General features: G+C 34.3%; 1 protein-coding gene across 2 annotated transcripts in view; it reads right to left on the reverse strand.

Annotated features, from left to right (window-relative positions):
* Nucleotides 1-24,020, reverse strand: part of LOC112688104 (netrin receptor UNC5C-like) — a 99,587-nt gene that overhangs the window by 38,376 nt on the left and 37,191 nt on the right. For both annotated transcript variants that reach the window (XM_025561129.1, XM_025561130.1), the window contains exon 4: nucleotides 102-380. In XM_025561129.1, coding sequence (XP_025416914.1) covers nucleotides 102-380 — 279 coding nt within the window. The remainder of the gene's footprint in view (nucleotides 1-101; nucleotides 381-24,020) is intronic.

The following is a 24,020-nucleotide window of genomic DNA, read 5'->3' on the forward strand; positions in this document are numbered from 1 at the left end:
CACGCGACTTACAGACGTCTCCGAGTTGTCGTACATTATACGTTAAAAACCCGTATAAAAACACGGGCAAGCATGTAATGATAGGTGCATGCCAAACTTACCGTAGACCGTAAGGAGCGCTGGGTCGCTAAGTCTCTTGGCCGCTACGTTCTCAGCCACGCACGTGTAGTTGGCCGTGTCCTGAAGCCGGGCCTGGCCGATCAACAGGTTTCCCTCGCTGGACACGATCATGTTGTTGTCCGGTTCGATCGGCACGTTGTTCCTCAGCCAGTACACTCTAGGCGGAGGAACGCCGTCCGGCGGCAAGCACCGGAGCTCGACGTTTCGGTCCGTTTCCACGCTCACCGAGTACGGTACTGATGTGAACGGTTTCTTCAGATCTGCGGAATCGATTAAAAATCACACATTAACAAACATAAACGAACAAATGTGGATTACTACTCGTGCACGTCGTAAAAATGATATTATATGTTTTAGGGCTGCTTTACACGATATACACATACATATAATAATACAGTTGTCGTGTTACGAACATCCGTACATTAATAGACAATAGGACCAATAAATTGAAGACTATAAAATATTATAAACCTACTCCACCGGATATATTGTAATGCGCGCCGTATTACGTTGGTGGTCCCACGCATTAAACGAAAAACAACGAAATTCGATACAATAAAAACGTATACACAACGACGATGACGTCGAAATGCATTAACGATGTGCCCTCTTATCGTACCGCACATATAAATACAAATATATGTATATGTTTTTTTAGCAAAACTGCCCGCATTCGTGTCACAGTGTATAACGTTTCACTGTTTATTTTGTTACTCATACGGATTACACAAACGTACGAAAGACATGTGCATAGTAAAGTCCCTGCGTATTCCGGGAGACAATCAATCAACGGCGGAGTGTTTCGAGGGAGTGGCGGCGGTATCCGTTCGCTGCGAGAGACCGCAGAACGACGTACGTACATATCGGCTTCAATTCACCGCACGAAACAAAACAAAAACGACCGTTTCCCGTTCATCTTCCTATGTACGCTCTCAGGCGGGACCCATTAAGCCTATGCAAACAACGAGACCAACGCACAGAGCTACACGCGTGCGGTAGGGATTTATATTTTCCTGAAAGGAGGAGTACATATACTACATATACACTGCGCGCATCGCATTCGTACAAACGTGCGCATATATATTTAGTATACCTATAAATATATATACATGAATGTGTACACATACATTTCGGACATAAATGTAGTGAAATAGGTCCCGCTTGTGGTTTACTGTTTAACCCTTTGAGATACGTGTGCGCATACGTATATTTCGGTCGACCGCAAGTCCAGCGATGCACCTGCCTTGTGGTTCGCTTGTACCTATGTTGTACAATGTGTGTGTTGGTATATAAGACGAGTATGAGTGTGTTGCGGTACACTGCACGTATACGTAGAGATAGGAATAAGTACAATTCATATATTATGTGTACATATCATGGACGACAACGAACGCGATCAACCGTTCCTCCGATTTATCGAAACTACATTATTATTATTATTGTTATGATAGACTTACCCGAGCCAGTGCGGGTAGTATAATGGAATTTGTATTGTCTGAGACGTGATTAATGAAAAAAATATATACGTAATACCCGTCAATGGGTAGGGGGGGTTGAATGTGAGGAGGGTGGTGGAGGGAAGTCGATTACTCTGTCGCCCGGCGACCGACAGCACGTACAAATACAGGTAATGAATTCGGTCGAACAAGAAGCTTTGCATGCACGAGGTGTAAAAGTAAATAACAATAGATTTTGATTGATGATGTCGAAGATTAATCGAAACTGGCTACCAAAACGACAACGCCTAAAAAATCGTCCAACCTGACCGTACAGCGACAATGTCGGCTGCAGCAGCGTTGATCATCCTCGTAGTGTGGAATCCGTCACGATAAAAGTCGAAGACTATCTTCTAGTTGAAGTTTTTTTTTTTCGTTACAGGTATAAATCAAATTACTGTATATTAGAAAAAGTAAGAAGGGGGAAAAAGTAAAAATAAAACACAACGCACAGAGTTAAGAAGACAAAGAGGAAGAAAACCCGTCTACCGGAGTTTATATTGCCAATAATTTATCAGATCAAATACATAGCACTGCACGACGGTGCTGCGTATATGTGCGCACTGAAGTTCCTCTCTACTTCTCCAGTCCTCTTAATTGCAGCTCCTGTTAATAAATCAATGTCAGGCTTCAATCCAACAGCCGGTTGACACGAGTGAGAACTATACGGAAGAGGTACCTGTATAAATGTGGTATAAAGCGGCAAACCCTGCTGTTATATACCTATACGTCACTTCCTCTAGAATAGCGCATGAAATATTTATAAAATAATAATAATAATGATAATGATAATAATAGGTATAGCTGCCGTACAATACAATCTCGCGTTGACCTAACTGCCGTGCCGTTACGAGTGAATCGATTCAGTCGGTACGACGTTTTAACTCCCAGTTGTGTGACAAAAGAACAATTTTTATGGGTAATTTTTAGTGGGCGTCTTACACACAACAATAACAATAATGACGAATATATAGAAAATATAAGTTTTTATCTTTGGGTGAAAAACCAACCAAAAGGTTCTATAAATGTTATGCTAATGCTACTGGTTCGAATAACTTATAACTTAGGGCAGAGCATATGATTTACTCTAGTGCGTACTGCGGTGTCGCGGCGATGGCGACAGTCGACCAACAGTAAATTGTATGTAGTCACCGGGAGAACAAAAGTATAGAAAAGAAGATGCGTATCCGCTTTAGATTTACACATGATAATGCGATATCTAAATAGTGCTTATATTACTGTTCGGGCTGGTTAAAATAATCCGATACGGTTGTTTGAGGTTTAGGATTACAAGGCGTTCTATGATGTCACCGAAAAAACTTATGTACCGATGTGGTGTTCGACCGCAAGATTTGAACACTGCATGTATATCACAATAGCAGTGTAGTTTTGGACGTACAAAAATGTAGTTACAAATGTAGTTGTGAAAAAAAAAAAAAAAGAATAAATGTCGAAACTTTATACCGTACATTTGCTGTTTGCACAAGCAAAATGTACAAGAAATTTTGTAACTTCTCCTATTGAAACATTATATATGAAATTGTATTTCAATCTCATAATGCATTTGCGTTTTCCGAACGAAATATTTTGTCAGAAGGTATCTAAATGATATTTTTTTCTCAATCTATGAGCAAAAATGTATACATATCGCGTACCCGTTTAATTACCTAGTTAATTTTTACTAATAGGGTACTATTTATATGTTATTGTATAATTTTCGTCTATTCGTATAGTTGTTAATTATAGCTGTATACTAATATTTGCAAGCTTTCTCTTATTGTTACAATTCGACAAAGGTTGACTAATTGCTCGTACTGTTATTGTGTGCACGAGAATGCCTATTAAACGATCAAACAGACAGGAAGTCGTTCGGTTCTTGGGATGGTATAGAATGTTTTGACCTAAGGGAGCAGCGCAAGGCACAAGGAAGAAGACAATTTGTCTCGTTTAGTCTATATGTATGTTATTATGTAATAAATTCTTTTTTTTTCGTGTGTGTATATGTCTTTTTAGTTATCGTGTTAATTGTGTTCCCAACCCATTCTTTTGTGTGCAAACGCGCATAAATATAAAGTTCGTGTGATGAATGACTACAGCAGCGCAAGCTGCACGAAGAATTGCTAGTGATTAACGACCGACGTTTTAACGCGACACGATTATTATAAACACTATTATGTTTTACTGGGCGCGAGCGCTCCGAGGAACCAAAGTAAGGACTAAAGTGGAGGGTCACTAAACTTCGTACAGCTCTGATGATAGCCGCGTACGAAGCAACCATGTAGTCGATGTGGACAATACAAGTAGTTTTTTTATCTTGAAACTTATTGTATTTAACACTCGTACGCTTGCTTTTTTATTAAATCAAAGCGCGTCATAGTTACGCCTAAGGTTGGGCTACGAAGTACTCCGCTCCAGTAAAGTTTACGAAGTACTCGGCTCCAGTAAAGCCCAACTGTGTTCATCACCAATATATTACCGTGTGTCGAGTAAATTTGACGGGACGGTGACACTTCAAATGTAAAAACTTGAGTACGTCCGAGCAGTGAATTAACGAACTTTGCGGAATCGAGTTTGCGAGTGCATTATCGAATCTACCACGATCGAATATGTATACGCATGGTCAACGTTAAAACGTACACCAGGGATTATATCAATCTCGCCGAGCGAGACGTTAGTGCACGGTCCGGGTTAATGGAAAACGGCGTTATGCATGTAATAATAATATGTAGGGAGGGTTGAAAAAGAAGCGTTGTATTAGATAACGATCTGTAGATAGGAGGACTGATTTCCGCAGCATACCTTCTGTTACGCGAAATCCGTATCCACGGCTAATTAATGACGAATATCCATCGTGACTGCCAATTATGTAAATTTTTCGGTTCGACATCGGACGCGTTTTGGAACCGATTCACGATAATCGAATTTCAGAGGTGCGCATAACAAAGAATCGAGGGCGGGAAAAAATGTCATATGTACGCACGAAATATCCCTTTGAGCGTGTATCGTATTTTTTTATTTCGTTTCCCTCCGCGTACAAGGCCTTTGTCAGCAGCTGATAAAAAGGGTGGCGGGGCAATATCGAGCGTCGGGTGGCGGGGGTTGGAGGATCCAATGTTATCCGCCGCGTCGTCGTCGGCAGAAAATGATTACATACGACTACGAACGTGTACCGGGGGCGGGCGGCCGATTAAACGAGAGCGCGCTTTCCGTATTCCAGACCCAATTAAAAAGACATGTACAGCACACGCTCTCTCTACGTACGTCTTACGTTTTCTCCGCTGTTGCCGCCGTCAACCAATCTCTCTCCCGTCCCACGAATCGTTACACCGCGCTGTTTACTCGGGCCAAACCAAAGCTCTCGCACGTAACGATAACGCGTTATATTTCGTCTCGGGACGAGAGAGAGAGAGAGAGAGAGAGAGAGAGCGCTCGCGGCGGACGTCACACAAATCATGGCTCGTGCGACGCGCGGGCGCGTGCGCGGCCGACCGATGGTCACACGAAAAATCCATTACGCACGTTTTTAATGCTCTGCACAAACACGTATCGGACATTACCGTCCGTCACCTGTTTTCCGACAGTAAGCATTCGTAAATCATCGATAAAAAATTTAAAAATTAATTTGTTTCTGTTGTTGCTGTTGTTGTTTGTTTTCGATTCGGACGACTTCGCCGTAGGTATTCTCTCTACCGCGGGACGACCGCCGTAGCCGTCGAGTTAGTGGTGCCCGCGACCGTGAGTTCTCATCGAGTCATGCAGGTATATACCTGTGTAGTGGGTAAACGATTTTCTCCTAATGCCGCGGGGGCCACGGCGCACCACTCACAGGTGGCCGTCGCCCGTATAAAATCGTTTTGTAAATGCGCGCGCGTTTGATAATATAAATATTATTATAAGCCATTAGAGTGTATTATTTCACGCGTTTTGGACAAGGCGTTTTCATGCGGTGGCGTTAAATTGAAATCGCCCGGTTAACGTCTCCTAGTGGATATCGCCGAGCAGCCCGTCGCAATGATGAACTTGTAACGAGAAAAAAATCGCCGGCCACAACTCCTACTCGAATAGCCGACCACCCACCATCGGTTTCATTTCTGTTCTATGCGCCAACAATATATCGATATTTCCGATAAAATACATGAACCGAGGACGATCGTTTTCATTTTAAAATGCAAATAATCGATGTTCCGTTCTGTTTCACGAGTGCTACAACAACAAATGCTCACTAAAAACTACCAAGTTCAATTATTTTTAAGTAAAATAAAAAAAACCACCAGTAGTAACGTTTAACATTTAAATTTAAAATAAATATACAATACTATTAAGATTGAAAAATCTTTTTTTTTAACGGAAAATAATGTTTTAGCTTCGGTGTAATTTAATGCAATTTAAAAATATGTTTATAACCGTAAATATTCGAATGGTAAAATAAATAATAGTAAACATCACTGTGTATAATTTACATTTTAACACGGAAAACGTTAAAACGATAGAGGTGTTATATGTGAATGCTAGTGTTACACTTGGACTAATATCTCTTGGTTACCGCCCAAACACACATTACATGATGGTGCCTGAGGTGTTTATATACAATTCACGGTACGTGTATTACATTATAGTAGATATCCAAACAGTGTACACCTATATTTTTTAAAATCTAATACTGATAAACGTCATGATTTAGACCAGTTCCTGTCAGAATGATGTTTTTCTTTTTTGAGTGAACCAAAGTAATAACTTGAAGAGGTACTAGGCTTATTATGTTTGCGTATAAAGGAAGAGAAAGGGAGTTAATTGAACAAATGCCAGACCTCCAGAATTGAATTTACCAACCCTTTATTTAATTTCAGTTTTTTCTCCAGCTGTCTACTTACGACCAAAACAAATAAATCTGCTAAAGGAATGTAACGGGGCTTCAATTAGATTTTGCAAAATGTTTTAAGAGAGAATTTTTAATTATAATACGCACCAAAACTCAACGAGTAAGATAATTCACTCCAATAAATTCATTTTCATGGTGCCATTGAAATATAATAATTATTTTAATCTCAAATGTTATATTTATTATTTTATATAAATACGTATTTGAATGAAAGTCAATTGTATGCGTACAGTGAAATAATATTATTTTCATGCTCGAATAAGAAATATCCCTTAAACAATGACATAAAAATAATGACATTAAACTATTCGGAAGATTTGTAAAAGATATAAAATAGTCTGTCGTTTGCGAGGGAAATAAAAGTTATACGCACCCGAATAAATTTCACAGACATTAAACCTCAAACGTGAAGATGAATTTAGTTGCCGCAGGATTAGATAAAGATGTAGACCGAGATTTTAAAAGACAGTAAAAAAAAAAAAAATAAATGTATCATGTTTATAAATTATAACTATTTTCATAAAAAATGTATTAATAAAAAAGTATGACACAAAACAAAAGTGAAGATGAGAAGAGTTCATTTATTAAAAAGCAGAGCCGCTATTCATATCCGAAGTAATTAGTGTTTGGTTTCTCTTAACCCTTTATTTTATTTTATATTAAATTTCGCCAGTCATATTTTTGCTTTTAGGTAAAAACAAACAAATCTCAATGGGTCAGCAAATAAGAATAAAAAGAAAGAAAAAAAAGTTTTGATTATTTTAATTCGACCTCGTCCGTATTCGGAAAAAAAGATATTTATGTATATATATATATTTATACCGTTTTACTCGGACGTGAAAGGGTACCTGCTGTACACCGGAGCGGTAAAAACAAGCGAATCAAAAGACGAGTAGCGCGTAGTTGAAGTGAACGCCATAAAGATTTTCATATTTAATTTCAAGAATTCCATACAGAGTATACTGTAAGTACCTATTATATATATTCGATTTGAACTCATTGTTTGAATAAAACACGAGTCCCCGGAGCATTGAATCGTCTACGGTATATTGATAATATTTGCACCGGTCGGTACCTAATTATTTTTTTTCTCTCTACATGGAACTCGTTAAACAGCCGACAGTGCCGTGACGCGAGCCCGTCGTGTGCGTGAATTCAATCGCGTCGCGCAAACGGTCTGCGGGCGTGTAATTATTGCCGAGCTGTAAATCGGATGGAGACCGCGACGATGACGTTGCGCACGGTCCGCGATGCGGTCGCACGACGCTCGTTAACGACCAACACCGTGAGTCGAGTGCGGATACCAGTACCGCGGTCAACAGATCTCGACGTACGAGCGTAATAATTACAAGGCGAACGCCGAGAGACGCGTATAAAGGCGGTGGTGCTATCGACGGTGCGTCCGAAACCTTCGAACGTCGGTCGTGCGACGGTTCGCCACGTCGTGTAGCCGTACGTACACATCGAGTGACAAATGTTCGTGTCCAACGTTGACGTCGGTAGGGTTCCCGTCGAAAGTCGCTACTTTTGACTGGCGTCGAAGGAGCGTCCGACGTTGGAAACGAGTTGCGACCAGATGTGTCACGTGTAGTCTGGTATCCAGTCTTGAACTACCGTTCTTTGCTTCCGTTTGAAGACAACATCCACCACCTATTCCACTCACGTGTTTTTTTCCGTAGTTTTCTGAATCAATAACTTACCGCGAGATAGTAAAATTACGGTGGCAGCAGCTCCAATCACGTCCATCCGTTTTCTTTTTCTACTACGTTTTTAAGTTTGACTGACTTTGCAGGTGTGTAAAAATTCACACACACACACACACACACAGATATATAGTGGTGTATGCATCCGAAATTTCAACACGACACTGGGTCAAACGTCGGTTCCAACGTTCAGCCAATGTCCGGTGCGTCGTGTAACACGACGCCTTAACGCGACACGGTACCAGTGGCGTAATTAGAAATTTGTTTTGGGGGGGATTATAGGTTTTAGCAAAATCTGTAGACCTCATACAGTAACCCCCCCCCCCCAGAACAAAGTTTTTAATAATTTTAATTTTAATAATAATAATAATAATAATAATAATAATAGTAATCGTAATAATAAAAATAATGATAATAAACATATTATCACAATATAATAAATAAAATAAAATTGCATAAAAAAAGTTTTGGGAAGGAATCCATCCCCATAATCCCCCCCTAATTACATCCCTGCACGGTGCATCCGTACTGTAAAGCAATTGTTTTTCCTCATCGCCGTAGTAATGCCGCCGACCGAGACAACGAACAACATCGGTCGGCCGAAGGGAACGCACGACACGCCGACTCGGTCGAGAAGAAATCAGCGCGGCGGTTTTTTCCACGGCAGTGGTGTGGAAACACGGGAACAACATGGACCCCTATGGCTTTGCGGTTTTGCGCAAGCACAAGGGTCCATTAGTTCATTAATGTTCCGAGCTTGTGCAGTCCATTAGACGATGGCTATGAAAATCTCCCAGTGTGCGTGCATCGCTTTGTGCTGCAGTAGTCGGTGGTAACCAGCTTTGTACCATGGTTCATAAACGGTAGCTGTAAGGTAACGTTTCGACTGCACGTCGCAGTACGTTGTATTATACAAAAAGACCATTATTAGGCCGTGGTGGGTTGGTTTTTTTTTTATTTCACAACAAAAATAGTCCTAGATATTTTGGATTGAATTAGAAAACAATTACATTTTAAAACGATTTCAAATGTGTGCTTTTTTTTCCTGTGCATCAAGAACGCTTAAAGAAAAAAAATAACAACAAACGCATTAAAGGTCAACGCGAGCATGTTACAGATTATCGAACTCGGACTTCCATTAATATAGTACAGCTATATATCATAATCATAATTAAGTTAATTGGTTGTTTCTTCGATAATTGATTTTCTATAGAAATATGATTTCATATATGAAACTGTATAAATACGACAATTAGCCAAAGAATATAGAACGAGTTAGGTATTCAAGTCATTGAGCTCTAATAATTTTTACATAACATTGTACTTATCAAGCATCGCGATATGTAATCCGCAATTCTTATTCTTGTGTAACGTTGTTCAATTACATATCTACACGTGTCACAGTCGTTGTTTTCTTATGCGATCCGCAGAAATGACATAATCGAAGAGCTTATACAATTCGATAGATATGAAAAAAAATTCCGATAAAAGGTTAATGGACGGGTCATTCAATAAATGCAACTACGTATGTCATAATATTTTTTCAACGCCATTATATAGAGCTGTGAACAAGGGTTTTTAGAATAACGTTTTAGAAAAAAAAAAAAATAGTAAAAAAAAGTAAAACTTTACATAAAAATACACCTAGAATCAAATGCATGTTTAATCATCCGTCACAAAACGCACACGAAAATATATTTAAGTCTTTGGTTGATACATAAATTGCGTTAAGGATTGTATTTTTAACAGAAAATCACGGAGGCGTATGAAGAATTGGCAACGATGACCAGAGTGAATTAAATTTATGATGTAGTATTTATTTATACAACAGGATTTCAAATAATGTTGGTGGGAAAAAAAATATTTACTTTTTATAATATTTTTAATTTAATACGTGATTAAAAAAAAAATTGTTTAACCAATTTTTTTTTATTTCATAACCAGCTTGTTGTAAATGAATATAGATGATTTAATATAAAAAAAAGAGATGGCAATTAAATCTAGTGGTTCTTTCTAATGTATCACCACCATAGTTATAGTTAACTCAAATGCAATACAGACCCACTAACTTAAATAGTATAAAGCTTTAAATGTTAAATGATACATAAAATAGCGACACTAATATCATAATTGTATTTTACAGAAATGTATACTCATATTGAATTAGTGATACAGTGATACAACGGTTTTGTAATAAATAAATAATAATATTATAATAATGATTGCTTTACACTCAAAATTTATTCGAATTATAATAAATAGTTAGTAAAAAAATATTTTACTTGGCACAACGTTGTAACTGCTATTATTGTCTTATAACAACGATGGAAACTAAAAAATAAATATGCGAATCAATTTTTAAATTAAGATAACAAGAACATTGTATGCGATAATCAGAGTAAAATTTATGAGCTCATTGAAAAGTATTTGTAGCAAGTAAATCTATGTATGCGTTCATCTCATACTCAGTCGGAAAGAAAAGGGCTAAGTATATAATTTATGTTATGTACTACAACTTTTGAAAAGCTATTTATTATTACAAAATATTCTAATTTCAAAACTTTAATCAAATGTTTCTCGTCTGTATTTCATAACCCTTTATATGAATACATTTGACGACAGAAAGGATTAAGATAAAATTAAAAAGTTTATTACACATAACATTATAATATTCGCACTAGAGTACCTCAGTTTTGCTGAAAATGTTTTGTATAATATTTGGAAATGAAATCATTGAAAACAGATACGAAGGAAACGAAAAAAAAATAAATACTATAGGTATCCTGCTTCGGGTAATGTGGTATATTTTATGCTAAATAAAACAAATTAAAAAAGAAGACAGAAACCTATTTCTGTGGAGTCGGACGTATAAATATTACAATTTGTCCGGCGCACAATGGGATCGCTGGTTATGCTAAATTTTCGAATCACTACTGCAATATACTACCGTTTCATCCTGCCACGACCGGTTATACCGTGCTTGATACACGATCGCTTTATTATTAAAGTCTCTTCATTACACGGCAGCAGCCACATAAATCTAGGGTTCTTGTTGTCGTTGTCGTGGACTATTGTTTTTCGGTGCAGTCAGACCACCCACGCGCGTCCGGTACGCGCGCGATTGTCTTTTCAGGAAAATGTAATTTCGAAACCATTGTAACTCGCGTACATGAAATTTAAACAAACAATTTTGGTGGTTTTTCCCTCAGATAAAACTATCTGGTTCAAAATCACCAAAATATCTAGAATCGAACTGGGAGCAACATTATTTAATTTGTTCGGAAACGAGATGTACGAACAAAAACCGCGTAAGGCCACGAACCATTTGCATGTCGAATCGGTTTCGTGTTACGGTTCGTTTTGTCGTTAATTGGACACGTGGTATTTTTTTTTCCTTTTAATTAACAGGGCAGATTTATGACGACCCACGGGTTATCCGATTTCCGACCTCATGTATAAGTGCGTTCCACATTTCCCACACGCAAACGCTGCGGAGAAAAAATTAACCAACACGATATAATTATTGACGTATTAAACTCAGTCGTTAGTCCAATTTCTATTTTTAAAATCTAAACTCGGTGTTTAGAAATTAAATAAGTAAATAAAAAATTAAAAAATCTTCTGTCAATAAGTTGTTTTTTTTATACGCGAAAGCTGTCAACCGTAAAAATGGATGTAAAATTATATAACTTGATTGAAATATACGCATGTTATATCACGCAATAATTAATGGGTATCACGAGTCAACCAACACAATTCTAAAATTATAAAAATTAAAAATGATAAATAAAATATAGGCATTATTTAAATTTAAAATAAAAACAATAAATATCAATTTGCAGTTGAACTGTGTGAAAAAAAAAAGAACCTCTAATTTTGAAGTATTATATCATTCAAAATAATACTTACCAACTGTTTTCTGCGTACAAAAATGAACCGAAACAAAAACGTTAAAGCATTTTTACGGATAACCAGACGAACGGTTGTTCGTGACCAAGATTAACCGATAGTTTTCAAAACAAATAATATCTACATATAAAACATGGTCTTACTATTTAATTTCTTTTTTTTTCGAATAGGGGAAAAATGATCACACGATAGGTAGGTCGTAAACCACAGTGAAATCGATTAACCGCGTATGCATAGGGTCAACGCCGTGGATTAAATTAATGATTTCGAATTGTCATCATGTGTGTATTACACAACGGAGGATATAGGCATAAAGCCACATAAATTAGTCTCCAGCGTAAAAGGTACTCCGAGCCTATTCTTTCCGTAAGACGGTTTATTATTTTGATGGTAGGAACACGGGGTTTACCGCCTATACATCGTACCGCGATCATGTGCAGTACATAATGTGCCGCTGTTTATAATATACGTTTTTCTCGTGTTTTATATTTCTTTCTAATTAATTTGCGGTGGCGGTGACATGGCAATGGGCAATCGCACTCAGCTGCAGCCGGTTTATGTGTATCTTGTGCCGATCTCTCGGGATTGATTTGTCGCCGGTAGCCGATGTCCGGGTGGTCCGCTGCAGTCGCACGGGACACGAAACCGTCGTTCATTACGGTCCTCGTCGTGTGCGCTTATAAACATTCATTGTTCTGGTTGATTGCTGTTTTTTCCTTTTTCTTTTTTTTTTTTTATAATTTCTATATGCATTAAATTTTTCTTCTTTTTACAATTCCGCTCTCCGGATGCATGTTTACTGCATATTATTAATATCAAACCGGCCCACCGGGTTGCTGCCGGTGGTCGGTCGCAGTAAGGTCTGCACGATTTGCGAAATCGGTCCACGTTTCTCAACCACGAAGATAATATAACGCTACGATTATTTCCACACCTTAACGATGTTTCGCTGCTTTAAACATATGACCGAAAGAAACATCTTGAAATTAGTGCCGAAGCAATATGCATAGATCATCCGGAACATGAAACATTTCGAATCCGACAGCAAATTGAATTGGTATAGAAATTTGTTATTTTAAGCTGTACGTAATAATAAATTGTAGTTCATCTTATTACGTTCATTGTGTTTTCAAAACTTCGATTTAGAAACAAGATATGTTCAATTATATTTCATAGCATATCGATTTTTGAATAATACAATTTTTGTACAATCAAACAACATCAAGGATGTTCATCAATAACATTGATGAATATCAAACGCCTTCGTGTTTACCTGATGAAATTTCGACAAACATTATATTAAAAAAAAAAAAATGTTTGCAATGTTATTGTTGGTTTACGTGACGTACGAAAAAAAATAGGTACATCTATAGTTATTAGTCTCCCTCGTTTGTTAATAACCGTAATACAATATTGCCCCCTTCGACCCTATTATAATGTCCAAGTATAATTTAGGTCAAAAACAGTTTTATAATTTATCATCAAAATCGAGATGCATGAAAAGCCCCTCTCTGTACGATCCCATACCGAACAGTGTTATGACAAGCTTTTAATGAACGTTCGATTTTGATTACAAACAACAGTACCTATACGCCCCTTCGTAATGTGCGCCCGGTGTTTCAAAAATATCACACCGAAGTATAATTTATAATTTGAAATGCCATTCGGTGTATAGACAGAGAATGGAAATCTGGTTTTAATTATTACGTAACGGCCTCAGGGTCCCTAGTGTATAATATTTCGATAGTTATCTTCGGGTTTCGAGTTATTGTTTCGATTACAGGTTTTTTTAATTTTAGATATCTAACAAGTCATCGGTGATTTGTTATAGTTGCCGCCAATGCCGCCTCACAAATCATCCTCGTCATCCAGTAGAGAAATTAAAGTGAATTGTGTTTGAAAACCAAGAAGGGACAACAAAATAATTTGGTTCTTATGCTTTATTTTTCTCTTCAATTGAAACGATTCTATTCAAAATTGAATAAAATACTCGAGTATCGGGGGCAAATGTAGTACAATTCTTTTTCTATTCTAGAAGAAAATATTGTATTTTACTTTAATGTAATTCGCTCTAAGAACTAGTTTATTTTAAAAGTTTTTTTTTTTTTTACGCTACCGCAATTTTCTGCATCTAAAGAACATTTTTGTTATTAACAGTGAACTTTTTTTTTGTCCCAATGGCGTACGCCAACACGAAAGAAGAAGAAAAAAACTACGCATCTTAACTACTTCTATTGTTATACGCACCGAATTGTGTAGTTTACAAAATAATAATGAATAAAACGAAAAAACAAAGTTATCTTCAATGTTTTACAATGTATTCGTACGTTAAAGAAACCAACAGAACAGGAAAGAGATGGGGTGATTATTACTTCTGTTACTATATTCGTTTAGTGTGATACCAAAGAACATATAACCGTCTGCCACAAGACTTTCCACACACTTTATCAAACGGATTTATATAGTTAATAGGCTCAAGAAACCTTTGGTATAAACTCGATCTGCTGCAGGGAAAGAAAAACCACAGAAAGTACTTCTGAATCCCATTAAGAAAAGGTAATACAAGACGATCTAGCGTGCACATGGTGTGTTGTATACATTATTATCCTTATATTATACAGCTTGTATTTCACTGGCTTCTTGCGTTTTCGACATTTAATTACTATAAATAAACCTAAAACTGAAAAATAAAAAATAAATGTATTCTTTTATAAAAATTGAATAAGCGATGGATGTACCCACTATGAATTATTATTAAACAAAGAAAATTAGGTAGGAATAAAAATGTTCATTGGAAAAAAATTTGGAAAACTAATAACTCTCAGTGAAAGTAAATCGATCCCTTAGTAAATGTTTAGAAAATTACCATCAACTAATGAAAAACTTAAAAAAAAATATAACATACTATTTTATTTTAGCAATACATAAATAGTTACAATATTAAAATCAGAATGAAATATAATATATGTATCAGTGGGTATTATAAAATTATTAAAATAAGTTTTAACTGGGTAATAGAGAATAATTAAGACAATATAATAAGGCTAAATCAGTGTACCTTTATATTAATACATTCAATAAAATCTCTTTTTTGTTGGGTACACAAACAGAACCCGAGAATTGATTTTACCATCTCGGTATATAATGGCACTGAACCGTAGAAAATAAATGAAAAAACTTATACCTACTAAAGATTACAATGGTAACGATGTTAGTTCTTGAATAATCGAAATATTTACCTACTTGACAAAATGTATAAATAAAATGTTTTTTTCTTTTATTTCTAAAAAGCTTTACAAATTATATACATTTAAACCATAATGAAATTTACCACTGAAGAATGCAGTAGTTTTTACATGTTGTTTCATTAGAAAAACTATGTAAATCGATAAATATTTTTTGTCATGTTTATGACTTTCCCAGAAATCCACATACTAAAAGAAGTAAGGGTATTCAATTTCGGGTGACTTATATTACCACTGAGCGAAAGGCAAAGGAATGTGGCCCATATGGTGAGCCTCAGCAAATATGACGATAATTAAAAATAAATTTATCAACTCTGGTTGAAGTGTACGATGAGTTATGGGAATTTATGGTAGGATATTTGGGTGAGTGGAGAGGAAGCGTAATTACCGGGTGTACTTAATGGGTATACATCAAAAATTAATTTCATATGATGAAAATAATGTTTGAATCTATTTTGGACTGGTATTTTACAAACAATCTATGGCCATGGACAACGCGATATAGAATAAAATGGTTAAATCAATCATAGATTATGATTCAAGGGTAGTAAATAATAAGTGATCATAATAAACAAATTATATGATACAAATATACAAAAAGAAATAGCTGCATTTCTGTAAATGATTAAATATAAAAAAAAAAGTAAAAAATATACTGTTGAACATTGTGTAGTTGTTTAATAACAATTCAAATTAATTCAAAATCAATTATAAAAATTTAAATATTAAATCTCGATTTGTAACCGTAACCGTACGCTGTATTATGTACGACGTATGAACTCAAAAACTGAGACAAAAAAAAGTTTCAGCTATAACATACATTTAATACCATCACCACTTATAAGTATAATATCCTTCGCCGAATGCATTAATTGTGTTTTTAATGTCACAGGAAAATAGTTCTCCGGTCGGGTTATATTTAATAAAAACGTGCATTAGTATGTAGGATGTAAGTGTATATTTATATACAGGAGTATATACTCGTACGTATACGTATATGTGTGTATAACCACGAACAGCAGGAGCCATTAACGTGTCGAGCGAGATTTCTTTTGTTAGAAATAGTAATGTTGGACCGAAGAAATTTACTCGACAATGCACTTTTAGATTACCATTATCTGATGCACTGTGTTGAAGTTAAATGTGAGCAAAGTTAAACATGATCTGATGGACGTAGAATATACGCATGGGCAGGGCTTAATCGATCGAGTTTAATATTGTTAATGCGTACAAACGGATTGCATAACGAAAAAATAAAAGCGAAATACGGGTGGCGGCAACGTCAGACCTGAAACAATAACGGTCTTATTGCACGCAATACGTATACCAGATGAATTTTTGCACCTCGATGACACATCGTACAAGTATATTTATATATTCATTTTTACTACTAAAAATTCGTCATTAAACGAACCGTAAGACTATAAAACACACAGAGGGAGACATGCTTTGGCCGGTATGTAAATTCGGGGTAAGTTTTCGTTCAATCGGATTCGTGTGCAAATAAACGGTAAAAACATAATACTGCTATGTTCGTATGTGATATAACACATAATACAGTTTGTGTAAAATATACTCATGTTTCAACGGATGTATTTACTTTGCGTTGTTTTGAGTTCAGTCTTTGCGTTCACGTGACGGGCAACGATAAAAATCGTCGAACCCAACACAAAATAATAGTTTAAATCGTTCAGGCTGTTATTATCTTAAAAATTTAATATCTAGAACGGTAATTGTATAAACCGTAAACATCAGATGTAGGACGGCAGGTTTACTTAGCCGGGTGTATACTTATGTGTTATATTCAATAATATTATTTTAAAACCAAATTGTAGTATGCACGCTGTCCGGTCAATATCGTGTTTCATATTTATGTAAAATCCAATCTATGGCGTTGGTCGACAAAAAGCATTGAAGGCCGAATTCCTCTTCTTCTTCTTCTTTTTTTTTTTTTTTTGTACCTACCTAAATCCCAATAGCCACTATGAAATACATCGACAATTCAATGTTTATGATATCCACGTTTTATAGAAAAAATTTGGCTTTTCGACATCAAAGCGGCCAACAAATGGATGACGATCCGACCGACATAGTGCAAAGGGTAAAATAAACACAACAAATAAAAAAAATTAAAGTCATTGTTCCTTTACCAGTACTACACCCTACATGGTACATACGTGTTTCTACATATATCCTAACCTGGTCACGAAGGTCCAATAAAATATAATTACCCTCGGGGTCGTCTTGGGCTCGAAAAAGGTACCGATATATTTCTATGTACATTTTCCCTACGATTTGGAAGTATCTATAGGTATACGTGATAAAAATAAAATTAATAATTACTCGTGGCGCCACCAGGCGGTCGAGTTGCGTGTAAAGGAAAGGGGAAGTTGATTTACAGCCCATTTGTTATTGTCACGCATCATGACTCATGCGTTGAAATATCATCGTCAACTAATAGGTAACCACCGCTGCGTTAGTATTACCTAGGCATATACGTCCGAAAAAACAATCGATGTCATTACCATCAGTTATAACTGTACGAAATAATGTGTCTAATAGTCCTAATAAACTAGGAAATTGACGAAATTGCTTGACCCAATGTTGAACATTACATTTTGATTAAGCAATTTTGATGGCAATAATAAAATATACAATACGCGCGAAAGATAATACATAGTTTTCATTCATTTTTTGTGACAGCCATAAGATACATATCTGTATGCGAATAAATTCATAAATGAATCCGATATCTACTATTTTGGTCATGTAAAATCGAAATCTGTGTCAGATATGGATGGCATAATATTGATTGCTTCAATAGTGTAGCGACTGTTCCGGAATACAACTTCAATGTAAATTAAAATAAGTATATTATTTATGATCTCTATCTGATTGCACAAATCATGAAACGTCATACAAACAAATAAAACCAAATAGCCGTAACGTATATTTATTGATTTTAGTACGCGACAGTTCGCCCACAAGTCGAATGTTAAAAATACCTACAAGAGCAATTCAATATTTTCCAAACCCAGTGTTTTGATCGAAAATTATTATTTATTTATTTACTTTTAAACATGTTGTACAACTACATTCGATCTCGATACCACACGAGATGATCATGTTTCCGTTTTTTTTTTTTTTTTTTTTTTTTTTATACACAAACATATACGAGCGTACGTCAAATATGTGTTACGGGTGGAGAGCAGAAAGACGTGTGTTGATGAATGAAATGCACGAGCGAAGGATAAGAAGAAAAAAAAAATAGTAACACGACAACCTGCTGGGACGTGTTAAAATGACAGACCGGAATAATATAAACGTATACGCATTGTCTGGGCCACGACAAGCAAACAAAAACAAAAAAACAATGATAGACCAGCCTTAATAGGATCTATGGTGAATAGGGAAACACTTATCTCCGTAAATGGGCACACATCGTAGATAACGTATAATGAGTCAATAGTAGCCGACTTTCGGCATTGTCCTAAGCCTAATTTAGAAACTACGAACGACTGCTGTAATGGAAAGGTTTATTTTTCTTAAAAAATTATTGAGAAGTTATTTTAATAGAAACAATTATTATGAAATAAAATATATACATCTTTCCGGTCATCTGTTTATATTTTAAAATGTTACTTAATAAGCGAAAAATTGACACTGAAACATATTATTTAAATTCAAATAAAAAAAACCGTTTATATTTAGGCCATAATAATTTTTTTCAATTCAAAACTAGAATTTAGATGAATATTTAACAGAACATTATCAAAATACATTATTAACATACCCATAATTATAATGACTCAATAGAAAGGAACGAAACAACAGAATACAGAAATAACAGATACAATGCTTGTATAAATATACATATGCGTACTTACAGATATAGTGTGACAACATATTTATCAATAGCATCTGGCGATTTATTAGATTTCACAATGACTATTATAGAACCTCAGGGAATACGTAATCATAATCATATCGGCACCAAAAATGGTCTCACCGTTGTTTCCCATAATTTGTGCACATGATTTTACTAATGAATACTCGGACATATGTTAAGAAAGTTATAAAAACGAATGCGACTAACATAAAAACTTTTTTATAGGAGTACCTATGCCTATTTTAAAGCTAATTATTTTGGAATAATAAAATGTAACCATAATCGTAAATATAAAACCTTATGAAATATATATATATATATATATACTCGTATACAGCACGAGAGTTTAAATAATACGATTTTTTTTTTAATTTCTTATGTTTACAATCTGTAACAATGTAATTAATATAAGTAAAATGTATATTTATTTATTCTAGGCAGTAGTATTTATATAGCATGGTTGGCTTGGGTTCGGAAGCTATACAATAGTAAGTGGTAAGACCAAACATTAAGAAATTATATTTATTGTTGTGGTTTTTTTTTTTTTTAAATTAGTTTAAATGTGTTTACATTTCGTTAGATTATCGATTAAATATTTTTAGGGCTTCTACAATAACGCTTCAGACGCCTCGGGGGGTCGCTGGGTATATTTTCAGAGACTAGTTAATTGATCAATGGATTTGGGTGGGCGATAAGTTTAGAATGTAGACTTTTAGAGTGAGATACTGCGACATTAGATACAAGAGGAATATTGAGGTATTTGTGAAGAGGATAGTTGGATACGTAAAAAGGAACTTTTGTGATTCGGTGAAAGGGTTTTGAATTGGAATGTCAGCAGTTTGTTAATATTGGATGGTGTCGCTGAGCCCAAAACTTGAATATCATTGGTCCAGTGGTTTGAGAAGAAATTTGTAGATAAGTAATTTATTATTCAGATTAACGTGTTTAGATATTAGGAGGTAGCGAGGTAAATATATGATTTAATTTTTTTTTCACGCTCATAATATGATATATATATTATGTAAATATAAGAAAAATAACTTTGTATATTGCACAAACGCACAATAATTAAACCAGTTTTGTTTTATGAGCAAAGTTCAACAACTATAATAAATAAAAATTATTTAATAAAAACTTTCGGATAAAATTGTTGGATTAAAATTACGATTGTATTCGGATCGTGTAATCTGACCACGATACTGCGATGGCGTTTACAACGGTTTATCTCAGGGGTGGACGATTAATTGAATTACAAACTTTTCAATAACATTGGAAAAACTATTTTTAAAAGCTATTGGAAACTGGATATTACTTTGGCTTTTATGATCCACCTATTTACATTATTTTCATCAGAAAATTGGTATCTCAATACTTTTATTCTTTTTCGTTTTCATTGTAAATAGGAGAATACTGTTTATTTTTTATTTTTATTAATATAGCTTTATAAGGTAATCGGAACCATCGGTGTGTATTTTATTTTGATTATGTTGAATGCAAAATTCTTTACTAAATAATCAAACGGTCATCTGAACAAAATGCATGGTCAAGCATGATAGTACTACCCGTGTTTTTTTTTTTTTTTTTTTTACATCAACTCTTTATAGAAGATAGAAAGGTATTTTTTGCATTACATTGAAAACCATTCTATAATTAATTTTGAAACACAATGAATATAAAAATATCAGTCATTCAAATATGTTTTATCTTTACTTTTCATAAACTAAAAATAAAACTTAATAAACTAAACATTAAAAATAACTAATTTATAGCGATATGTATTTCACAAAACACATTTTAAAATACATGCCAATTGTACTTATCGGTATCACATCTACGCATACTTTTTATTAAAAAATAAAACATTTTATTTGACTCCTGTTCAGGATATCAAACGTTAATGCAAGTGTGAATTATACCTTAACATCGTATTCATTAAGAAAATAACTTTTTAATTGATATTCGTTCTAAATTAATTAAATGTACAACTAAACTAAATGTACATAAAACATGTAAGTACAACTTAGATCAAATGAATAAGTAGAAGATAACAGTTTTATTTAGTAGTCTACAGTAGAAAAAACATTATTATTATAAATTAATTATTATTAATTTATAATTAATTAATTATTAAATTATCATTATTAGTATTTAAATATTTATAATTAACCAACTTTTCAATGTAATTTAAATACTCCTCGAGATCATATCACAAACGAAAGACAATGGTAAATGCTTCGAGACGATTGGAAATAAGCATTTAACAAGGAATTAAATTCAAGTATTCATTTCCATGTTTAATAACAGTTTATATTATAAAGGTATTCTTATCACTGAACATAATACCAATCATTATGATCTACTTTAACTAAATAAGCCCACACACACACTCATAAATGAATATGAAGTATGTGTGCAATATATGTACTTAATAAATCGAAAATGTTTAATGTACGAATAATAATATCGAATAACATCGTATAGAAATCAGCAAAGTATATGTCGTTGTTACCTTGTATAAAAGTAAACGACAAGCAACGAAATTATATATTAAACTGAATTTTGATACATTTTCCAGGCATTTGTACAGCATACGTGATCTAAATTAGAAAGAAGCTTAACTATTGGATGGGAAACAAAGGGTTAAAAGAAACCGGGTACTTCTCGTGTACTTCGAATTCGACTTCAATTCGGTTCAACAAACCGAACCACAAGTCTACAATTTATCCTGCATTACCATACAGATCGTTCCATGCTCATAGAAAAAAAAAACCCGCACCATGCACACGAGCGTCATTTAAACGCATGACAAGAGCACGAGGGGTAAACACACTCACACACACACGTGTTTATAAAGATCCGAGAAATATTGGTTTCATATATACGGGCTTTCAATACAGTAGGTATATATAGTCTGTGCATCTGGTAGTCACGACTTTTTTTTTTAAAGAGCCGCCATGTTTTCTTTTATTCTCGTATTGGTTATGCACGGACCCCAAGGAATAATTTTTTTTATTTCGAAAAAATAAACGTTACACTTTCCGATCATTAAGTAGGCGGTTTAAAAATAAAAACGAACTTAACAACCAGTCATCAATCATAGATTTAATATTACACGCCCGCATTATCGGAGGAAATGGAAACATTGGTTTGTTTTGCGGGAACCCCCTCAGGCCACGAAACAAAACCACAATCTAGTTAACTGGACAAAGCTATTTTTTTTTTTGTAATGAAAAAAGTTTATGATTTAATTAAACGCAAATATGATTAGATAAAGGTTCTTAATTACATTTTTATTCAATTTTTTTAGCATCTTTCACGTTTTTATCATTTAAAAGAGTACTTTCATCTTTTTTTTTTTTAATTAACACAGGATTTTCATCTGTTCAAAAGTAAAACGAACTAAAGAATCTCAGTTATAAAAGAATATCTCACTTTGACTTGTTCGATGACTTATAAAACACTTCTCATTCTCTGTAATTTATTTATTGTTAGTTTATTTTTCCTTTGGGAAGAAAGAAAGTAGAATTTATTGATTCACCCATGTCAATATAAAATATCCTCAATAGTTGGTTTTCGTCACGACTATTTGTATACATTGTAAAGGTTCCAATGCTATATTTACTTTTTGATCAATTACCTTTTATTTTTCAATCATGCTTTTTATACAGTTCTAATATAATTCAATAAAATTAGATGGTTTTTAACAACAATAATTATAGAAAAACAAAAAAAATTTAGAACAGTTTTTATAAGATAGAAAAGTAAAGTAAGCAATGTAAATTAAATAATTACAATATTTAAATTACAGTAACCTAAAATACGTTTGTTTTAAACTTCAATTATATAATTAAAATGTAATGATACAATTGTATCAGTACATGAGCAATAATTTAAAGTATTTCAAAGAAATTAAAGTAATTGTAATACATTTTCTCTTTTACGCTTGTTTTAAAGAATATATATATATTAAGTAGTATACAAAAATGTAATTTGATATAACTCATTATTTATAATTTTTTAAGTTAATAATTTAAGTAAAATATGGTAATTCAAGCGTACGATATATATGGGAATGGAACGTATCTTGTATGTTATAACATTTCACAAAGGGAGATATTACACCATAAGCGTTTGTAAGGTGTCTATCTACCTATAATTTCTTTACAAGACGATACCAGACAAGTTCAACCCTAGACAGTAAAGTAACTCTTTATTCAAGACCTTTGAAAAAATAAATCTAGCTCGACTTAATAACGAGGTCTCTTTGGTTACACGAAGACAGTTTTTTTTCCCACCCTTTTAAGTGTAAAGCTAATCCAAAAGAAGCCGGGCAATAAATTCGCTACACTGACCCCACATAAATCCCATACTAAAAGGTTGCGATGACTTCATTTGCTCAAGACGAACTTAACTGTAAACCACGTTCCCGCAAGAAATAGACGGACGAGCCCCATTTTATCCGACAGCGGTCAAGCGTGGTTAGCTAAACGAAGACTTAGCTAAAGATAATGACAGCTCTGCTTATTTTCTGAAAACACGACCAACCTACTCAAATAGCAGCATTATCGAACTGTATATTTAAACTAGAAAAATATTAAGATCAACATTTAAAATTATTTAGTTTTAAAAAAAACATATATACGCATTTGAAAATAATTAATTAATTTATACTTAATTATGTAATACTAATCGAAAGTGTGTAGTTTTAATTAAATAATTGTTTGTATACTAAGAACAACAATTTATAACCATCTATATTATTATTTTTTATTTTTGTAA

The sequence above is a fragment of the Sipha flava genome, unplaced genomic scaffold, assembly GCF_003268045.1.
Source record: "Sipha flava isolate LNK unplaced genomic scaffold, YSA_version1 37_pilon_pilon, whole genome shotgun sequence".
In the NCBI taxonomy this organism is placed as follows: Eukaryota; Metazoa; Arthropoda; class Insecta; order Hemiptera; family Aphididae; genus Sipha; species Sipha flava.